Genomic DNA, 23,064 nt, shown 5'->3' on the forward strand with positions numbered 1-23,064 from the left:
AACCTCGACAGTCATCATGACAGAGACGAAGATACTTACGAGGACGTTGACGGAGGAAAAAGTTCTATTCTTGCATAATGTTGCTTTAAGACATCACTTCTCATGAAACAGGGTTAAGTAACAACCAAGTCTGAGTTTAGTCATATTACCCAACTATGTATGGACCTCCAGAGATGTTCCCTTGTGTGTTGTGTGTGTAGTGTTTATGCTATCTCATAAACCAAGATGATTGCCACCACAGGAAATAAGAGAAGATTCTGCTACACAATGTTATGTGTATTTTTCAAACCTTTTTATGATCTTTGCTTCTTTCTTGTGAAATACTATAGTTTCAAGTCAGCTGGACTTTAAATTGTCACTATGGGCGATGATGCAAAAATGAGCAGGACAACTTTATAGAACTGAGAACTACAATGTGTGGTTTTTAAATTCGCTGCAGAAGGGACTGTCTGTCTTGTTATTTTATCGATAAACAGTTTAATTGATTTTCTAGAAAGTTCATTATATCAAAGTACTGCAATCTGAAATTACATATACCATGATGCAACTTTATCCATATCGCCCACACCTTTGTGGAAGTGAAAACAAAGGTTTCGGGGTAGGCTGCTTTAAATGTTTGTTTTTGCAGAGCACTTTTCTCGTTCAACTTCCTGACTTCCTGTCCTCAACAAATATGTCTACAGTGGCAATGGAGTGCACACCTTTATTTTCAATTTTAAATTAAATATGGATAAGATAACCAGGTCAAACTGTCTTTGTTACAGCTTGTTTGAGCATTGGACTGCTCTTGTTGCTGCCTTACGAGCCTCCCCTCTGGCTATGTTATTATGTTTTGTGAATGCCTGAGTCCTTCAACCTTACTCTCATGGCCCACTTTGACGGATGCAAGGAAACAGATGCAAAAGGCCATCAGGGCGGGAAGCGGTGGTGCAGAGGCGCTGACACTACCTCTGGGGCTTAATTTGTTTTGAGGCTTTACACTCGACAAGGCATAAGCACAGGAAATAATCAACATCACAAACCATGCGCATGCAGAAGGATCATCAACCAAGATATAGAGAGTCCCCAAAGCCCAGTGACAGAGGCTGATTCCATTTCCACTCCAGAGCTCGGAAACGAGCAATTACAGAGCAGCACCATAACATGCTATCAATAATGGTGTTTTCTCCATTTCTTCATTCACTTTCTTCCATGCGCATTGTGCAGAGGTGTGTGTGTGAGAGAGGAGCTGTAGTTAACAGTGGTTATTTGTTTTGAACAAACAAAGGCTGCTGTGTTCTTCATAGCAGGATCTGTGAATTACTGTCAAGCTGTTACAAGACCTAGCGTGTGCATGCACACACATGGGGATGCACGCACACAGACGCACACACACGTAGCCTAGCAATAAATCCTAATTACTAGAGGTGTGGAAATTTCTCGATTATAAGATGTATCGCGATGCGGATGTGGAAGATTCTGCATTGATGCAGAGCCAGAGAATAATCGTGAGTCTGCAGCTTATGTTGATTGTCCGGCCTTAGCTGAACAATAAAGTTACATTGCGACGTAGCTCCCATGCTTTGAATTGTGGGCGGACATTAGGCGGAGATCATCTGTGAGTGATAATAAAAACTCACCAAGTATTTTTTTAAACGGACATCTCGGGGCAAATGTCGGATTTTCTGAACTTGCTGGGAAGCACAAACTGGATAAGACCTACGCTGAGCGTGACTTCTGCCACACAGCAATTACTTATGATGTCAGCCATTTTCACCTGAAGCTAACATCTGCAGCCATAAATAATAATAGCAAGCCCAGCTAATCAGCCAAGATCTGATGAGGCGCTGTCAACTTTGCCATCCAACTCTGAGAGAGGTGTGTGCAGCAGAGTCAATAGATACCTTATCTGAAAGCTGCCATGTGAAAACAATATTATTGTAGATTAATCCATCTGCAGTGCCGTTTGTTGTAATGTTTTGTTTTGTAATGTTATGTATCAAAAAGATCCAGATTTGTTTTTGTAGACTGCCGTAGTCTGAATATTGGAGGACTTTCTGAATGCCACGTGCAGTAATACAGAGGATTGAGGATGCCATACACTGAGATGCATCGAGAATCGTTTTGCATTAGAATCGTTGACAGCTGAATCGTAATAGAATCGTGAGACCAGTGAAGATTCACACCTCTACTTATTACCCTTTGCAATTGAATAGTCATTAGCAAAACATTTCACAGGGGACCGACTGGATGAAACATTTGCGCGCACCCACACACACACAATCAGCCTGATTGCCATATTCTCACATCTCAGGGTCTACTGGAGGCAGCATACATGTTAACAGTCTGTTCAAAGATAGAGCTCATGTTACTTTATGCTGACTGTATTTCCATGTAGTAATTATGCAGTGTTATCTAGTCAGTGTTGCTTTATTTATCTTTGGCTCAAGCCATTTGTTATGCTTTGGATCAATAATACTGACAAAAGTGGCACTCAGCTGTAAAGAACAAAGCTTTCATCTGCAGTCGAATGCCGAGAATTCACTGGGGACCAATGTGCAAGGAGGAAATGGTCAAATACTGAACCTTTGGTCTAAATGTTATGTGTTGACAATGATATAAAACACACTGACAGCAATTTACTGCAGGGGGCCCAAGAGACAGAGGTCGAGTCAACAGGAAGATAAAGACAGCGAGGCAGAGGATGGTGGCAAAGCTGAATCTAATATTTACTTTCATACAAAATTCTTGGTTCGAAGTGAAATTTTACAAGTGATGACATTCGCTGCTCATTCATACAAGATACAGATCAATGAGCTAATTTCAAAACACAAAAGCCATCCACAGAAGGTCATCGACTCATTGCTGAAACACGGCTGCTGCTCTGGACAACCGAAAGCCTGGAGTCCAGAGATAACGCACACACAATGTGCCGTCTGTCAGATTCAACCACTGATATAATTATAAATCTACAGTATTGGTACAGGCGGGAGCAGCTATGCAAATTAGTATGATGTTTGCTAAGTAACAGAAACCAGATTCTGAGTGAAACACCACGCGAGGTTTGAAAGAAATGAGTGTTACAATACGGTTAGATCATGGTTCTGTCTGTTATGTGAATCAAGGTTCACAGGTTGAAAAACCAGGGGTAGCTTCAATCTTTGGGGGGTGAACTAACCATTTCAGTTATGGTGCAACCTCTGTCTTTTCCTTCATCTTCCTTCAGTTTCTTTAAAAAGAAGCTCACTAACCTTCAATAAACCTTCAGGAAACATTCTTGGCTGATTATAAATCCACTGTGTCTGATACGTCAAACACCCTTAGGCGGCTGCTGATATTGATAGACTACAATGGTTAGTGGTCTCAAGAAGATCATTTTAACAAACAAACTAAAGTGGATTTACCACAATGTGGTAAAGTTCATGGAATGATTCACATGTTAACACTCAATTTAAGGCCACAGCAAATTACAGTACAAAGCAGTGCTCTCCATTTGCTCTTTGAAAGCCAATACTGATGTGAATGCTGATCCTTTCCTGAGATGGCTTCATTTCAGCACCATGGAGAGCTCCACAGTACTCAGCCGTGGCTCGTGCTCGGATAATTCCTCCCCTCTTGGCAGCAAACTGCATCTGTTGGTCTGCCTCTTCAACCGCAGCAGTAATTGAACTACCAAACACTCCAGCGCTCAAGTCACTGTAGCACCCGTCAAGGGCCAAGGGACGGGCTATTTCATGCTAAGTTCAAAACAAAATTCATTTTCAAACAAACCATACTACGTGAACACTTTAATTCAACGCCTATTGTGAGTGTTTTTCTTAATTCTGTGGATAACTGGCCACACACAGCATCAGCTTTAGTGTCAATCCTCATAAATCCTAACCCTGTTAAACAAGGTTAAATCCATCACTGAAGAGGCCCAATTGATAGTAGTCCAAAGTCTGAGCAAGTGGCAAGACTCTTACTTTTTCCACTACAAATCCTCTCACATCACGGTTTCTATTTCCATTGCTGCATCCACCTACACATAAAACTGACGGCTGAAGTTCCACCACATCGCTCGGGGGTTGTCGTGAGAGGTCATTCTGGGAAATGTAGGAAAACAGTAACCCAAGTGGAAGTAAATGAGACAGCTCGAGGGAAAACCACTGTAATCTACAACATTCAGGACAAAATAACTCCTGCAATGTGTGCATAATAAATACTGAGGTGTATAGATGCACACACATACACACAAGGAATACCCATAGTCGGCTCCTCATATAGTGTAGAACATAAACAGTGTTTTTCATGCTACCTGTCATCATTCTGAAATGTCTGGTCCCCCAGCAGCAAGTCCCTGAAGCGATAGCGAGGTGGAAGAGGAGGCACCTCTGTATCCACCTCTGCCATCTTGAGAGCTGAGATGTCCAGAATAACGCCAGAGTTGCTGCTGTTGTTCTTCTGCAGGGTCTCAGTGGAGGTCCTAAAGAGAGAAAATGGGAGCTCATCAACATGTCAACTTGGTATAGTACACATATTCACCATTGATAAGCTGCTTATTAGCATGCACACGCGTAGCACATTAGTCATTATGAAGGACTTATTAATGTCTGATTCTGAATGACCATATTCTACAATCACTGGACCATTAACTAAGAGTTGTCCCTCAGTAACCTTCTAATTACTGCTAATTGCATGCCCACACACAGGGATGCACACACACACAGACACACACAGACACACACAGTGGTCGGTTGCCCAGCAATAATCCCTAAATACTAGAGGTGTGGAAATTTCTCGATTATAAGATGCATTGCGATGCAGATGTGGAAGATTCTGCATCGATGTAGAGACAGAGCATTATCAAGAGACTGCACTACAAATGGATAAATGTTTTGTTTTTGTAATGATTATGTATCGCAAAGATGCAGCTTTTATTTTGTAGACTGTAGTCTGATTACTGCGAATTGATAGTAGTTGTGCAGGAATTACGATCTTCAAATGCTTTGCTCAGTATGTGCTCACAAGGTGGTTGTGCCACAAGAATGAGCAAAGCATATTAAGATCGTAAAGGGCCATCCACACAAGGAACAACCACTATAATGATAACTAATGATACCAATGTGAGTGTCCACACTGATGAAAGATAATGTTCTGTGAACAGGGGCGCCAAGCATGCACTGTGTGCTCCAGCTGTGTCGACAGCTTAGGAAAAATGCAGTAGGCTACATTGCACAGAGAAATGAACAAACAAACAAAAACCCCAGAGGGATATGGTTTAATGAAATTCCTCAAAGATTTTGAATTAGGAGAATCCAACACTCAAGAGTTGTTGTCTTTTGACAACAAATGTTTTCATACTTTTGTACAAGTGTCAATTACCATATCGATTATCCATGTGATCATTAAAGAGGACAGTAAAGGCAAAAAGGAACTTCAGAGACCCCATCAACACCAAAGGCATTATGTCTCAGGTAAAATGGTGTTTTTTATGTGTAATATGCAGCCTAATATGTTATATAAGCATTTAGTCCGTTTTATAAATAACCAAGGCTGAGTTGTTATAGCAAACCATCAAAAAAGTACTTCCTAAATGCCATAAATTAGCTTACATAAAAGAAGTCAGCTACAGTTAAAAAACAGTAGTACCAGCAACATTGGCTGTCAGTGTTTCTCTTGTTCATATGAAAGTGATCCCAATGATAAAGTTGGCCACTGCTGTTGTCGCTGTGATAAACTCCACCATACACTACACTTTTTTTTTTAATACATTCTTTTTATGGGGGGCCTTTTTATGGCTTTATGTGATGGGACAGCTTAGATATATGAAATGGGATGAGAGAGAGAGCAGCAAAGGGCCACAGGTTGGACACAGCCTTTGTTCATGGGGGCACACGCTCTGCCAACTGAGCAACCAGGGTGCCCTACTCCACCATCCACTTGAGAAATAATTATTTTTGAAAGGATATATTTATAGTTCTTGTTAGTTATTATTCTTGGTGCGAACAGCCCTTAATTCATATACAACAACCTCTTTATTTACTACCAATAAGCAGTAAGTTGAATGTTATTCAGAGGAAAACTCTTGGTGACTGACCTGGATGTTGAAGAATATGATCATACAGAATAAGACATTAACTGGGGCTTTACATAGACAAATAGAGCACCAATATCCTACTGATGCATACTAATGAGCAACTACTTAGCTTTGCACTGTGGCACCAAGAAAGACATTTCAGTACAATTTAAGGTGATACAATAATGCACCTGAGATTGCTTGTATAAATGGTGACGGACATGACTGAAGGGGCCAATTATAGGGGAGGAGATCAATGTAATGGGAAATCTGTAGGCAATTTTAGGGTTGTATAATAAGTGTAACAGAGAATTTGTCATCAAAACAATCAATGTTCAGCAGGGAATGTCTACTTTGTATTGAAGTCCCCAGAGGCCAATTTATTCATCGGGGACAAAAACAAATGTGCAAAGGAAAACCACAGCGAAGAAAAAAGGCTCATTTTGTATCTGTTCCATGAAGACTAATTCCTTGTAGACTTGGCACGAATTTATTGAGGATGACGTAGTGAGAACAACCTATAATGTTTCCATTCTGGATCGTTTGAGCACTGCAAACACTTGACTGAAGATAAGAAAAGCCAAACCCCGCAGCTTGTCTGCCTACAGTGTCGAACACAGCTGAGCAAACAGCTTTAACATAAATGTTTTGATGTGTTAAAGAAATGCTTGACGTGGTCCTGATTCTCTAAGTCAAAGCAGGTCATGCATGAAAGACTGAACCAGATGATTTGCTGTAACTGGCCTTTTTCACGTGCCATGTATTATTAAACTAAATAAAATGAACATATACAAAAACGCATTCATTATTCAAAATGAATAAAAAAAACCTGGCATTTCACTTAAGGAAAAAGGTCACTGCAGAGGCAAAAATATTAAAAAACCCACCTACTTGTATAGAAGTGTATACATGCATGCATTTGTGTGCTTCTTGTGCACACAGTACTGGCTACATATTGGCGCATTTGTGTTTGCATATGTGCTCCCACCATGTCACTCAATGTCACATGTAGGGGAATGAAGTGCTTTGGGAGATTACCTGTCACCATGGGAACTCGATGATCGGCGTGGAGGGCTCATGACTGCCTCTGCTGGGGGGTTGACTGAAGAATGAGCTAAGGAGTGAGATGGCAGAGACAGAGAGGGAGAGGAAAGACAAGGAGGGAGTTAAAACACACTTATTAAGAATTCACCTCTTTAAGTCTTAGAGAGGTTGAAATGTGATTACACTTGCCGCCTGTGTCACAGCTTAACTACGCTCTGAGTTCAGCGAGACCTCGGAAATGTGCTGCTTCTTATACAGAGAGGGATTACACCGACACACTTTAATGCAGCTGCACTGTTCAATACTAATGTGCCAACTTTCGCACACATTCCCAATAGATAGTGTTCTATTATTCATAGGGTATATTTTGATAAAGTGTAGCATTTCAGATGGGTCATCAGCTATTATCTGCATTATTAAGGGCTCCCTAGAGTATGGGATTAAATGTGTGCAGCCATGTTGAGGAGGGATCCCCTTATCAAGGTTGTGTTAAACCCATTTTCTGCCCACGAAGCAACACAAGGAGAGGACAAGTATTTCAGAAATAGGACACAGACATTTCTTCCACACCTACAACAGATGTGCAATGTATGAATGTGTGTTCTTTGTGGCTGAACATGAGAGGCCTTCATGTGTGTGTTTCTACTTAAGTAAATCAATTTTGAGCTTATTTCATAAATGGCTTACGTGTTCAACCACATGATTGACTGTGTATCCTGTTCAGATTGTTTGATTTCCGTCTGAAGCCTCTACAGGGGGAACAGTAAGTGGATACTACCGAGCTATGTGTTTGTGTGTGTTCATCATAGTACAGTGCAGGCAGCCTCACGTTGGCTCATGGCACCCAGGGACATGCTCTCCCTGATTAACAGTGAAAGCACAGACCCTGAAGATGAATGTGAAGATAGTAGGGATGACGTGCTGGTAAGGAGATGAGAGCAAGGTGAGTAGGACGGGACAAAAAGGAGGTTTGGGCAGAGTGTAAAGAACACATTGAAGACAATGACTTGACTTTAGGCCGTAGGAGAAGTTAAGGAGTACTGAATGACCAAAAAAAATTAATAAAAAAAGATGATGGCTGTAAGTCAACCATGAAAGTAAATTGCCTTCAAAGACAGAATCTGCGATCTTTGTGAGCTCACTTAATGGATGAGGCGAAGTAACCACAATAATAGGAAACGAAGTTGCTCCCGGTTAGAGACAGTCTCCACTTAATGGAGAGAAAACCACAGATTCAGAACGGGGGAAAAAAGCAGATGGAGAAAAGAAAGATAAGAGGGTAGAGATAAAATAAGAGGGCCTAGGGTAAGAAGAGGATCATTAAAATCTGCAGTTTTCTTCAAAAATATGTATCACAGAAGGCTCAAGGTAGATGTCACACTTACACTCACTGGCAGCATTAAACTTAATTTGAAGACTAACATTGCAAGCTTTCCCCATAGATAGGCTAGAAAGAAATGTGAAAAGGGTTCGCCTCTGAAACACAGCCAACATATTCAAGGTGTGTGAGTGACACAACAAAGCTCAACTGCTTTGGTGCATAAAACAGGCAGCAAGAAGAGCAGAAAAGGGTCATGAGAGCTTGACATCTGCAATGAAGTCAACCATAGATATCAGGATGACACTATAGAGTAAGCAAGCTGAGGGATTAAAAGGGTACTGAACTCATAGCACCAGTGTAAAGGAGAATAAAGCTATAGTTTAGTGCTGTAAAGACATATAGAAAACACAACTAGCTTAGTGGTATCACTGAACTTTCACAGCATTAGTCAGTAGGTGATGAGATTAAAAACAAATACCCATTGTTACAGCCTGAAGATACAATATTAAGCAAATACACAAAGGGTGAGTAAACTTACAAATGAGCACCACAGTCTCTGGGAGTAAATTCAGGCTTCCTGAGGGAACTAACTTCGTTAGCCAGCTGTGTTGCCGTTTCTGACCGAGGTCCCATCATCGTAAACATACGCTCGGTTTGGATAACCTCCGCACACTGCTCATACAGCACTGGCTGTGAGAGGGAGGATGTTTCCCATCAACGCGCCTCTGCGAGGGTCCTCTCATGACGGAAAACTGTCACTTTAAAAGCGGTCAGGGGGTAAAGAAGAGTTAGCCTGAGCGGTAAATCAAAGCATCTCAGCGACAGCAGCTAGCTGCTTGTAGGCTCGCTGTTATTTAGGTTTGTAATAAGAAAATAAGTCGGTCCTCGGCGTTGATTGGCTGACCCGCGGAGCACGAAAGCGCTTTTAATTTATCGCGCACCTGACGGTTAATTTACATATCAATGCGCGCGTCCCACACCGGCACCCTTACTTGTCGCTTTTACAACAACAACAACTTTGTTTGCTAGTGTTGGCGAACAACATCGCTCGGCGGAAGGAGGATAAACTGTAAGCTGACATTTCTCTCCTGACTGCTTCTTTTTATTCAGCTGGCATTGCCGTGTTCCCGCTTCCAGCTGCTCTTACGTCGCAACCGTCAACGTGAGTACCGCTTCTCGTGTCTTTCTCCGTTGCTGTCTCGTGCTGTGTGTAACACTGGCTAACTAACGTAAGGACATCATGTAGCCGTGCGCTGTAGCCTACTCCCTGCCGGTCCCCATGCCTTCCCGTCAGCATCAGCATCATGTTCTCCCCCCCCAGGAGGAGGGCGCTCATTTTCCAAACCCGGAGTCACCTACGGGTGCTTCGCCATCTGCCGGACAACTTTGAGATGAGGAGGAAACTGATGCTGACGGGAAACTCCTAATGAAAAAAACCCCAACACGCTTTTAGTGAGCGTTAAATGAACTAACCCATTGATAGCTGATATAATTGTGCGTCGTCATGATTTTAACCGCACATTGTGCCGATAATGTGTCAAGCTTGTCAGTGTTTTAAAGGCGCAAGACTGAGGCTTTTTAAGTCGAGACAAATAAGACTGTTCCTCCTGTTGTGTAAGCTGTGCAATAGTGTGAAATGCCGGCGTATGTCTTCATCAGTCAGAGGCATCTGGTGGTAAAAGGTGGAAAGTGCAACTTTGCTATTGTATTTTCACTGAGGAAATGAATACATATGTCAGTAAAAGCACGAATACGTCTGTCAATCCATGGGCTTAAATGGCTGGTATAGACATGCCAAAATAGGAAATAAAATAAAAATAAAAAACATTGGAATTACACCACACCAGTCTTTATTAATTATCTGATAACTCCCCACTATCCAACATCAATAATGGAGCACACACAGTACATGCAAAGTCTGGGCAACTTGTAGAAATCCACAACAGCAGGTTATACATTATCTGTTAAACATACCTGGAACAGATCTCTCCTCTGCTATTTGCCTCACCACAGATCCCCTCAAATTGAAAAAAATATTCATTCTGTGTGCAAAGAGAGACGAGAGGGAGACAACGCTGGCTGGCTCGTGTGTCTCCGGGAGAAAAAGACGTGTTGCTCTGTGTGCGTTCCTTGCGCTCAGTCTCTCCACATTTCAGCCCATTATTCTCCAAGGGAAAGAGCTCTGAGCGTCATCATTTTAAAGCCCACACAGCCACTTATGCTTTCCCATGCCAGCAGTCAGAACTCGTTCTCGCCGTTATCTCGCTCAGGATCTTGATTCCCACATATTCCTTTTCCATAACTTGATCCAACTGATATTGTTATTGCACAATCCATCCTGTGTTTGCATTTATTACTGGGTATTTACACAAGCTAAATAATGAAATATGATGGAGTAGTTGTGTTTACAGTCTATGCTGAGGGGTTATTTACAGGCAGAGCAGATATTCACATAACCTGATGTACACATAAAATGTAGGCATACAGTTAACATAAATATTTCAAAGAGAAAAAAAATAGTAATATTGAAAAATGTTTTTCCTGTGGATTGAAGCAATTCAGAAAGGCTCCTGAGATAACAAACACATCACCATCTTTATCATTATGTTATTTCCCCAGACCACATCACTGTTACTCTGAAAACATTCACTACACTTTCTCCACATCCAACAACCACCTGAGTTCCTCACCTTCAAAGCATCCTTGTGCGATGCATCAATGTTTAGGTTACAACTTCCATCTTAAAATATATTACAAAAGTATTTTGTCACCTGCGAATCCTTCTTTAACCAAACACCTGCTTTATTTCACCTCCATCTTGTTGGGCACATACCTGTTACTAATAATGAATCCAAATCACAATATTTACAAGTGGTACCTTTGCACTGTTTTGTCAAACACTAGATCACTTTGTCATTTCTAACATTTTACACTTTTTTTTTTGTCTACCGCAACTAAAAAAGAAAAAAAAGGAAAATCTAAGGTTTCAAGATTGTTTTAGAGCGTGACTGATATTGGCAATTTGGGGCTGATACCGATATATTGGCCGATATTCTTAAATACAAAGACTATATACAGAAACACAGTTTTTGCAATGGTCCCTCAAATGTAGTCATCAAACATGTATATATGAGATATGTATGTAATGAAGACAGAATCTTTAAAGTGTAACAATTAACGTTATTTGTCCAAAATGACATAACCTTAACTGGTAATTGATAGTTACCCCGAGTATCTTATTCTGCATTATGTAAGAAACCCATTCTGTAAATAATAATTTAAAAATAGTTTATTTATATATAAGCACATATCAAACAACATATGAGGGATGGGCCAATTATCAAGCCGATATTTAGCATTTATCCAATTATCGGTATCTGTGATATTTCTGTCAGATTGCTGATAAAAGAAAGTCGTTTAAGAACGTGCTACTTTGGCTCTGATGCAGCATTCTCTCACACAATGTCCAGCCCACAACAATATCAAACACGTCACAATTAATAGCCTATAAACACTTAATAATCAAATTCTGCAGAGTAACTAGTAACTAAACATTTCACATAAATGTAGTGGAGGGGAAGTATAAAGTAGAAGAAAATCAAAGTACTCAAGTTAAGCCCCTGAAATTATACTTAAGAGCAGTACTTGGGTACATTGTCCCAAATATCGATTTTCAGTCTCCCTGATTTCTAATAATCGGTATCAGTAATGGCCCTGAAAAAGCCATATCGGTCCACCTCTACAACATATTTGCTAATACCGATACCAATATATCTATGATAAGCCAATATCTGTTTATGTTATATGTTTTTGTTAATGACATTATTACTGACTTGTATATCTTTATTCGATTTTCTCCCAAATATCGCTGTCAGTATCGGACTTAAACACCTGTTCTGAGGGGAAAAAATCCAAGCTGAAATTTATTTGCCACTGACTCATCTCTATAAAAGAGATCTGTTTTGTTAGCTAGAGACGTACAGTAAAAGGACCCGCAACTTTAAAGGTAACCCAGTAGCCTATAATGTGCTTTAATTTAGTGCTCGCAGTCATTTTGCAACAGCAGTTTCCAGCTTTGACTAATGCGGCGCTGTCTCATTTCAAAGTGAACTCTTCAATTATTCAGTCATTACGCTGCCTTACTTGAACATATCACAATGCGTCCTGGAGGCTGGCGCACATCCATTAGACTATATCTCTCTAACACCTCTGTCCTGTTCATATAATGCGAGCATTGCCGAGCCTCAGCACAGCACAGCCACTCTCCCTCCTGGATGTTTGCTCTTCATGCTTCCAAAGTGTCTAAAAACAGATGGAGAGGGAAAGACTCAGACAGTGGAGCACTCAGATTCAGTAAGCAGCCTGAAGGCATATATAATATATAGGAGCCTTACATGGTGCATGAATCACAAAGTGACTCTATGTATTTGTCTGGCTGGACTTTCTTGATGTGAAGTATTTTTGTCCTGAGCTTGAAATTCATTTGACAACTGTATCACAACGGCAAGACAGACAGTAATCTGTAACATTCATTAATGTAATGTTGCATTTAAATTTTGATGAGTGGGAGTAATTGCTTTGGATGATGAGGCTTTTCGCTTTTTCTTTATTCATCATATCCTTTTTTATGTCTTGCATTACTTTGACCAAATTCAGAGTAACATTTTTGTTTCCTTTAACAATGTTTGCATGCAGTGTAATTTCACACTAAGCAGATTGTGAATAATTTAAACTCTTTTAAATCCCATTCCTAACCCCTCTCTCTTGTTAAAATCACAGTGTAGACCCCAAGACCCTCAGCCATGTAACCCTGTTGCTAAAATATTGACCAGAATATACAATATTGACCGTTTCATACTACTGTAATTAAAGGGACAGTTCACCCTGAAATCAAAAATACTTATTCTTCCTCTGCGCTGTAGTGCTATTTATCCATCTAGATTGTTACGGTGTGAGTTGCCAAGTTCTGGAGATGTTGGCCGCAGAGACTGCACCTCTTGAATAAAATGGCACTCGACGGCACAAGACCTGATTACTCAAGATCCACTTTTCTCAAACTGTGGTGCGAGTACCACTGGCGGTATGCGAGCTCTCTCTAGTGGTACACAGAGGAATTCCAGGTATGTTTTTTGAAAATGAAATAAGTTAATCTAGAAAAATACGAGTAATACTATCATGATACTGCAGAATTTCCAAAAGAGAATGGGTAAGCTGAAGTAAAATTTAAAATAAGTTTTGTCTTTCTTGAAATGTCCTTGTTTCTGCCTGCTACTCAGTCATGTTCACGCACGTCACACACTAATACATCATTGATGATTAGTTATGAGCTAAACAAAACTGTGTTAAACTGTGTCCCTGTGCTGCGTTTTGTTGAAACTGAAGTTGACGACAGTGAACCGAGTGCGAATGCTACGGGCTACTCAAGCAGCGCCACTGAAGCGTTCACAGCACATACATTGCAGCAAATGGCTCAAAACGGTAAGTCAAGCTGCATGGAGTAGGCCTTTGCTACTGTATTATAGCATTATTTTACATGATAATACTTTCGAAAGCCTAATATCGTCTGAGGTGGTACACGGTGTAGAAAGTCTGAGAACCACTGCTCAAGATTATCTACAGACCTTGTTGCCAGCATTTTCATGTAGGAACTATTTTCTTTCTACCAAATTATCACAGAACAGAAGGAAGCATGCATTTACTCAAGAATGACAGGCTTGTACTCCCAGCGCAAGATTAAAAAAAATAATGGCATCCTCTTGGCTGACCTGTTACGTCAACTAGCTTGATTACCTAGCTTCTTTTTCATGAGCAGACGCACGCTTTCCTCTGTGCAGTGATTCAGAAAAAAAATATCTCCTATATTAAACTGCCCACAACAAGGTCTGTGGATTATGATTGATTAATAATTTCTGGAAAGGGACCATTACCACATACCACTAGAGGGAGCTTGCATACCCAAGTTTCAGAATAGTAACCGGTCGTGATTCATGTAAAGCCACCTTGCTGTTGAGTTTTTCAAATGTACTTTTTTGGTTCTTGAGCTCCACAAGCCAAGTTGCCGAGTTCCATTATATTTGAGAGAAGCTGCTGCAATCAAAACCCTGCAACTCACACCCAAACAACCTAGTTTTTTTAAACGGCACTACAGTTCAGAGGAACAATATGTATTTTTGTCTGTCCCTTTTAAATACAGACTTACAAAAACACGTCTGAGCTTTGGGCATTATTTGAATGTTGAGTAATCTCTGGAAAGCCCAGTGGAAGGATGTCCCAGCATTGGTTTTTCGTCTTACCTCCATGAGTTGGTTTCATGACAGTAAACTTCTATTGTTTTCAGAGTGGTGAAACCATCGGAGCCTCCCACAGCCAGCAAGGCATCACTGAAGACGACAAGGGACATCTGAGGCACGATAGAGTGGGTGTAAAAGAATGATATTAAATTACATTTACTGTATAAATTGGTTGAAATGAAATCAATTTGACATGCTTTGTGTCTGCTAAATCCATCACCAAAGCCCTTTTCATTCCTTTTAGCTCTGTGTGTGGCAGTGTTGGTCAGTTGGTCCACCATTATGGTCCAAAAGGAAAGACTTTTCCTCTAGTGCCACCAACAGGTCAAAGTTTCCAATTACTAGATGGATTTTAACTAAACCTGAAAACTCCTGTTGTCCAGACAATGATTTTGATTATCCCCTGACTTTTCCATTAGCACCACCATAAGTGAAATGTCTTGATAACTATTGGATGGATTGGCATGAAATTTGGTATATACATTTGTGTCTCCATTGGCAATCCCTTAATGTTTCATCAAGTGACAGCATCAGGTTGAGACTGGGATAAGTACATGGTTTATGACCAAATACCTTCAAAACTAATCTGTACAGATCAACTTATATGGTGAACATGTTTAACATTATACCTGCCAATACATCCATGGCATACCAGAAACAAGCAAGTTGCCAATGTTTTCTTCATTATTATATTCATGTGTAAAGAAAGCTTTGAAAAACAAAAGATAACATTTAGACTATCCATAAATAGTAATAGTAAGAGACCATATACGTCTTCTGAAATGTATTATTTAGGTTATCTGTTAAGGAACATTATGTCCTGCTCTCAGTCATAGTCAGTCCTATTTCTTCTCTCCATCTTTACTTTTCTTATAGTTCAGTTGTAAAAAAATCAACTGGGCCTTAAATCAGCAGGGAGGCCTTATGTGTCATAGTGATCTGTTACTCACATTGTCCCTCTTGCTCCTCAACCGTTTGACAGGAGTCCACCTCATGGTGTCAGGGTTAAACCGCTCAGCAGCGCATAGCTTCAGGTTGAGCTCGTCTTTGCCCCCAGCCACATAGATGTGTCCCAGGTACACGGCGCAGCCAGCGTTCTCCCTGGGACTCAGCATGTGGGCGCATATCGACCAAGTACCGTCTACAGGGTTGTAACGCTCCACTGGAGGACATTTAGAGGTTAGCAGAAGTCAGAAGAGGCCATATATACCATATAATACACAACTACACACATTGTATGAGTAACACTAGCATACAGACAGGTATTTTTTTATATTTATTTTCAAAAATATCAAGGTTATATTGATTTATTGCAGATTTAGATGTACATAAAAAGCTAAAAAATGTCTGTCAGAAAGCAAAACACCAAAGATAAGAACTTAGGCCTATTTTCTATTTTATTATTTGATAACAGTCCAATGGAAATTCTTAAAAAATAATGTAATTTCCAGCCATTAACGTAAGCACGGTCCGTGATCTTGATGGGAACCAAAAACGGTTGTGGGAATTTTACTGACGTGTACTTCTCATGGATGGAAATAGGGACAGCACAACATAACCCCTGTTTATCTTTGGCAAGGTCAAGGGGCTTAGAATGTGTGTGTGTGTCTGTGTGTGCATGCATGCGTCTCTGTGTGTGTCTCTGAGTGGGCTATTCGCAGTAAATAGAAGGTCAAGCTAGCTGTTATGTGTGACTGAAATCCTGCCACACGCCAGGAAGCTGTCAAAGAAAGCTGAGGTTTTTTTCAAATAGTGGTGGGAACAAGTCAATTCACAAAATGCCTCCAAGCACTAAATAACAGTTAACTATTTGTATGTTAATACATGATCAGTATGACTGTTTCAGTAAAATTTCTGACTGCCTGAGGTTTGATGTCAAAGACGGCCTCACCTGAGCTTAGTGCCTTATCACCATCATTCCCTCCAATCACGTACAGGTGACCCTCCAGCACAGCAGCCGCTGCTCTGGTACGTCTGGTCAGCATCGCTGCCTGCTTGCTCCACATGTTCATTTTTGGATCGTACCTAGAACAATGAAACAAAGGTTAGCGGGAGCAAATGGTCTGCCAATCACTAATGTTTCTGCATAACTCAGTTTATCACTTCTTTGTTCCTTCCTCTGAGTCAGCCTCTTCAGACTGCTTTCAAAGTAATGTGAGATGTCAGATCATTATTACTTTAATTCCGGATATATGTAAGACACAGCCCACTCCTTCCACTCTCATTTAATGCTCATTTTTAAAAGGAGACCTGTGTTTGTTTCTTCAACGGAGACTTAGCTTAAGCTTTTCTGTTGTACCAGATGGTGTTAGGAATGAAAATGTACAGAAAATGTACAGTACAAATGCAGTACCTCTCCACAGTATTTATGGCAGTAATGCCATCGTTTCCTCCAATAGCGTACAGGTATCCGTCCATTGCCACCAGACATACTCCGCTGCGTGGGCTGCTCAAGGGTGCTACATCTGTACTCCAGCTGTCTGTGTCTGGGTTGTACCTGCCGTGATGGTGGTCAAGGAGCAGGGATATCAAAGTGCGTGACAACAATTGGACACTGCTAATAAAAAACTTGAAAAGAACCACCACAGCTTTCACAGAAACTTATATTTTCCGAGTGTTTTATATATTGGCAATTGTGTTTGATTCAGATTGTGACACATTAACACTGAGAAAGTAATTGAGTCGTGTAGGCATCCATGTAAACATCTGCCAGAGTGCTTCCTCTCTGCTGGAAGGCTATTAAAATGTCTTTCTCTCCGTTCAGGGCCATTACATGAAAGCCCACATCCCCCAAACCAGCACTTTTACCTAATTGGCAAGTCTTTGCTCAAGTGGGACGTCAGAGAGTACCTACAAATGTCACAACAGCACTGTCACCGCCCCATAGAGATTATGTAACCTTAATGAGAGGCAATTAACAGCTGATCAGTTTGGAGTGGGTCTCTCCCTATTGGTCTGCCAGGAAGCCCTGGGATGATCTGTATGGGGTCAGCTGGATGGCACTCTGTGAAGGAGTGGCTGTCTGTGGGAATTGGGAACAGGGCCAGCTCCTTTGAGCCATCTGATAGAGTGGGAGGAGAGGAAGTGGGAGAAAATGTGCGTATGTGTGTTTAACAGTTTATGTTTTGACTTTGTCTGCCTATGAGGAAAAGATATCCTGGCAGTAATAAGATGAGGAAAATCCTGTGAAGTGAGGATTTTGGGTGGTCCATTGCTCAATAATAAGATGGCTTCAGGTTACAGTTTGGGTTTGATGTCAGAAAGCCTACAACTAATTTCTGCCTTAATGCTGACCTCTACTGTTCAGTGATGTGAACAACAACAATAAATACCTTCAGACCTTTATTTCCCACACCATTTAGGAACATGAGTACTTTGGCTTAAAAGCTTTTTATTCCAGTTAAATAGTAAACCTCTGGTTAAGCAGTAACTTGTAGGTATTTTGCCTGTGTCTTTTTGGAGTTTAATGACATGACTCCTGGATTATGTTTTCCTCTGTGTATACCCGACATGTATATAATTCTTTACGGGCAAAACTATGGAAAATATCTATCTCTTTTTATTTTTGTTTTCAATTAAATTAGTTCCCCAAGTGGGTTTGCTCATTTCAGTTTAGTTTTTATTGTTTAAAATGTGTTTCATTAGTTTCAGTATACGTTTTAGTTACCATATTTTTATTATAATATGTGAGGGAAGTTAATTGGGAAAACAATACAAAAAAACATTTTATGAGGGAAGTTGACTCCCAGACATTCCAGCTTCAAAAAACATTTACAACAATGTCTCCTCATGCAGTGAAGCCTACTAAAATGAATGTTTTACTGGTTATGAAACAGTCTAAATTTAAAGGAGACCTATGCTTTTTGTTGTTTTCCTTTCAGTCTGTGTTGTATGTGTATGTCTTGTGTATGTAAAAGATCTTGAAAGTGAAAAAGGCCAAGCCCGCAACAACAGAAGCTCCTCAATCCCACAGAAAACACTGCTCCTGAAATGCCTCGTCAGTAGATCCACCTTTAATTCTGTGACTTTGTGACATCGCACTACATCACCGTGTCACACATTGGATTAATTTATACCTAACAGCTAGTTTGGCTTGTAAGAATGGATTTAGTACAGCTGCTCTGTTGTTGTTAGAGGTGCTTGGTCAGGTGTGTGTGAGCTGACCAATCAGAGGAGACTGGGTATTTAGGAGGAGGGGCCTTAAAGAGAGAGGAGCTCGAACAGAGCGTTTCAGACATGGCAGAGTGCTGAGGATGACTTGAGGTGTCTTGACAGCCTAAGGAAAGAAGCTGCTCGGTCATCTCCTGCCTTACAAGATCTCATATAGCACATTCACTGCCACCTTCCATCCCAGTTTCAGCACTTAGCACCGAGGCCAGGAGTAGCTGACAGACCTACATTACAGTTAGATGACTTCATCCTCCACAGATCAACTTGGGTCTGGGAGGAATCCTCTGAAAGACCAAGTGTCAGAGCCAAGCAGCTCTAACTCAGAAAGAGACGACTGGTGTTTCAACCTGTCACCATCAGCGCAAACATGCTTGCTTTCAGGTTCTCGAGCTGATATAACCGACGTGAGGTAATGAAATGTCACTTTGAATATACCAGAAAGTCAACACAAACCAAAAGAAACAGTTTCAATTACAGCCTCTCATGAAGTCAGCGGTTTGATGCTTGCATTTAGCTGGAACATGAAATTCAATGGAGCATGTGACAAAACAAACAATCTGTTCGGATGATGATGTGAGGTTCTTACAGCCAGAAATCCTTACAGTTTAAAGTAAAAGTGTGACATTTCAGATAGATAGAAATGATTGGCAAGTTAAGACCTCTGAGCACAAATTCTGAGTTGAAAAGTAAATTTTAAAACAGTTGTGTCTCTGTCTCTCACCTCTCCACATTGCTGTAGCAGCGGACATTATCTTCCCCACCCACAGTGTAGATCTGGCCATCCAGCGTGCCTACAGCCGCATTGCCACGACGATTAACCATTGGTGCTGCTGTTTTCCACTCGTTGTAGTCAGGACAGAACTGTTCTACCAGACAGGAGGGGTCGTCCTGGGTCCAACCCCCGACTATGGAAACAAAAGAGGGCACTCATTTTAATACAGTTTTCATCAAAACATATCTAATGCCATAAATGGAATACAAAATCCATAACTGCAATTAAACCCGTCAGTGATGTCAATCAACAACAGACATTTTTATGAAAAATCTCTCACTCTTTGCCTTTCTCTTACTGTATGCAGTAGAAGCAGTAAGCAGGGCAAATTTAGGCATGGATCCAATAGTATCGACCTGTTTTGACTGGTTTCCATGGCGATCCTTGGCAGAAGGAGGTGTGATCCAGGAAAGTGAAAAATAATCTGAACTCAAACTTATGAGTAATTTATAAAACTGCAAATGCACAGATGGGTGACAAAATAAAGGGTAAAAACCAACATTAAGTGTCTCAGCGAGGTGTTGGGCCACCATGCGCCTCCAGAGCAGCTTCAGTGCTCTTTGGCAGAGAAGTAACAAGTCTCTGGGGCTCTAATGGAAGGACGGACACCGAACTGTGTTGCTCCGTGTGTTTCGATGGTGGTGGAGAGTGCTGTTTAACACACTTGTGCTATTCTTTTTCAGTGGGGTTGAGGTCTCCTGATGGTGAAGGTCAAAGCATTTGATTTGCATCATTATCAGACAATTACTGCCCCCCTTGCATTTGCACTCGTTCTGTTTTTCCACTAATTTATTGAAGCTTGCCCTTTAATTTGTCACTTGTCTTCATGTTTTATTGCTCTTTGCTTTAGCCTTGAGGGTTCCACTTCTATTTACCCTTTTCATTTCCAGTCCCAAGCATCCTCTCCTTTCTCAGACAATATGAGCAACAGTCTCCGTAAATACTCCAGAGGCTGAATTTATTGAAAGAGTATGTATCTTGTGTTTGCATGGCAGCTCTGTTTCTTGCACCTGAAGGCTGACTCATGCTGCCAGCCTCTGCATGTAGGGGATGCACAGTTGTTCTGGATACTCTAGATGAAGGTTTGGATTGGCTAAGATTGTTGGACGTGGTGTCTGTAATAGCTGCAATGTAGATAATGATGTAGATCTTTGACAGTAGACTGATGAGTTATGATTATATGTTAGCTAGACAGCTGTAGTGGAAGTATCGCTGATTCGAGGTAGCAATACAACACAGAAAATTCTCCACTGCAAGTAAAAGTAACTGAAGGTGTATGATAAATGTAGTGGAGTATGGTGCCACCGTTGCTTAGAAGACCAGATTGCTTTTCTGTTTTCCTCAGAGCAGCAACTACTATTCATTTAGTTTGTAATGGAGATGTGAAAGCAGATCTAAAAGGGTCTGATGGTGTCATTTTTCTGTAGACATTTCATTGTGCAAATAGCATTTACTTCATAATGATACATTAAAGCAAACACCTTGTTTTTACCCAGTTTAAGTATCTCAAAGTACATTTCTTGAGTAAACTACTTACATTCCAACACTGTCCAGCCATCCATTAAACATTAACGGAGGATCTTTAGCACAGACTGCTATCCAGGATCGATTGGAGCAATTACAGTAATATGTGACCACAGAAGTCTCTAGAGTGTATGGTATCCGTATAGAGGCTGTAAGATCCCGCATAAATTAGTCTTTTATGAGCACAGAGTGAGAAAGTTAAACAGATACTCTCTTAAAGCTACAGTACATGTTAATTTAAATAATAGGTCTTTTTCACATAAAACCATCCGCACTGGGACTCTTGAACAGAGTCATTGTTAAACTTTTTAGTTTAGTTAGTTACACCTGTGTCCTTCCTACTATCACAAGTCAAAACGTCTGCTGTGAAAAAATATGAAAAGATCTGAGCAAAGATTTGGAGCAAATCTGTGGGGCAAAACAAGTATTTAGTCAAAGCCTTTAAATGGGTACTCCGACAATTTAGGTCTTCCTCAAAGTTACGAAGCCTCTAGATCAAAATTGATGCAGCAGAGTGCCACTTTAAATTAATTTGGATTTTTGACTTTGTTGCTGCATATTATTTCTACATTTGGTTCTTTTTCTGTCTTCCATCTCGAGCACAGAACTTGAACAGCTTAAACTGCCCTCCAAAGTAAAGGTTCAGTGCTCTTTAAAAACAGAAACTCTACTTGTCAGATGTACACCAATGCAGCAACTGACCCACAAACATCATGTCATTGAAGACATCTTTGGGGGGAAGTCTGCTGAGCTGTCTGCGGAGGGAGAGGGGGGTTGCCATGCGTCGACAGTGGGAAGACCCTCCTTTGCCCGTTGCTTGTTTGATCAGCATGTGGCGGGGCTCTGGCTCCTCCAACACCGCCCTGAAACATACAGTGACAGGGTAGACGTGATCAAATTGAAATCAGAGATTTTCACATCTCACTTAAAAATAACTATGAACTTGAAATAGGATTTACACAATTTATTTCAGTGATTTCTTTAAAAATATGAGATGAACAGTCATGATATCACCTCACACTGTTTCCCTCATGTGCTAATTATATTGCAGCAATTACACAAAGGATGATAAATGAATTAAAATGCTACGAAACACGCCTCAAAGTCAGCTTTACACCGCTTACCCTTGTTCATTGAACACTCCCATGTTTTATCTTCTCAGCTCAGGGTCTGCAGTCAAGATTTGTGCTTCTGTCTCAAAGCAGGACCTTCGTGTCACTCAGGTCTCTGGCCTCTGGTGCTCTATCAATCTCCTGCAGTCTGTCCTTAAACTTCTAGCTGTCACGGCTCTCTGCTCTAAAGGACACTTGTGCTTGACCACTCCAAGGAGTGAAACATCCTCCCCTTCACACCGCACAATTTCCTGAGTGATTCATCACTATCCCTGCATCCTGAAACCCAAGACTCCCTGTCCACACCCTGGTTTGAGCTGCTTTTTGACAACTGTCACACTGAAGGAATTGTTGGCATGGCCTCAATTTTAGACCAGAGACAGGCAGCCATGTGTCATGGAGGGTCAGTAGATTCAGGTTTTCCCTTACAGTAACCAACACTAATCTTGTGCTGGTTACTGTTGAGGTTTTCCCCTCTTACTTTAGTAAGGAGGCATCACTAGCTTTGGCAGCAGCATTAGTCTTCACAGTTTCAGATTTTCACCAGAGGGGTCCAGATATTTGCTACCGTCTGACCTCCCCCTGTCAGCGCCCTCCTGCAAATCTCTCAGCCATTCCATCATTTCTCTCAAGTTCGCATGACTCCTTATCCCCCAGAATGACTATATTTAAATCCAGTGGAAATACCTCAGATGGTGTAATGATTCATCTCATGTAGGTCATGGAAGATAGGTCAAAATGCAAATTCTGTGTAGTCACTGCTGTTCTGCTATCAGTACACGGCTTCCACAGGG

At 41.0% G+C, this 23,064-nt stretch overlaps 2 protein-coding genes and 1 long non-coding RNA gene across 23 annotated transcripts in view; 1 reads left to right on the forward strand and 2 right to left on the reverse strand.

The window, feature by feature from the left end:
• Positions 1 to 11,237, reverse strand: part of kcnt1b (potassium sodium-activated channel subfamily T member 1b) — a 76,823-nt gene extending 65,586 nt beyond the window's left edge. For 20 of the 21 annotated variants that reach the window (XM_084360133.1, XM_084360129.1, XM_084360130.1 and 17 more), the window contains exons 1-3: positions 10,377 to 11,237; positions 7,076 to 7,151; positions 4,277 to 4,444 (exon numbers count right to left, since the gene is read on the reverse strand). In XM_084360133.1, coding sequence (XP_084216259.1) covers positions 4,277 to 4,444; positions 7,076 to 7,151; positions 10,377 to 10,443 — 311 coding nt within the window. In that variant the 5' untranslated portion in view covers positions 10,444 to 11,237. Of the gene's footprint in view, positions 1 to 4,276; positions 4,445 to 7,075; positions 7,152 to 8,940; positions 9,220 to 10,376 lie in introns of those variants that run through there. The other variant, XM_084360117.1, reaches the window with a different exon arrangement.
• LOC311261468 overlaps positions 9,344 to 23,064 on the forward strand; it is a 29,024-nt gene continuing 15,303 nt past the window's right edge. The window contains exons 1-2 of the long non-coding RNA XR_014623150.1: positions 9,344 to 9,564; positions 14,740 to 14,817. This is a non-coding gene — a long non-coding RNA (uncharacterized lncRNA). The remainder of the gene's footprint in view (positions 9,565 to 14,739; positions 14,818 to 23,064) is intronic.
• LOC311261467 (uncharacterized protein) lies at positions 11,250 to 22,373 on the reverse strand. Its single transcript, XM_084360143.1, has 8 exons — positions 22,283 to 22,373; positions 21,861 to 22,021; positions 19,584 to 19,767; positions 17,046 to 17,189; positions 16,584 to 16,717; positions 15,643 to 15,854; positions 14,696 to 14,802; positions 11,250 to 12,704 (listed from the first exon to the last, which is right to left on the reverse strand). The coding sequence occupies exons 1-8, from the start codon at positions 22,303 to 22,305 to the stop codon at positions 12,647 to 12,649; spliced, it is 1,023 nt and encodes a 340-aa protein (XP_084216269.1). The 5' UTR covers positions 22,306 to 22,373; the 3' UTR covers positions 11,250 to 12,646.

This window comes from Pagrus pagrus, assembly GCF_965226575.1.
Source record: "Pagrus pagrus genome assembly, chromosome: 8".
NCBI classification, from domain to species: Eukaryota; Metazoa; Chordata; class Actinopteri; order Spariformes; family Sparidae; genus Pagrus; species Pagrus pagrus.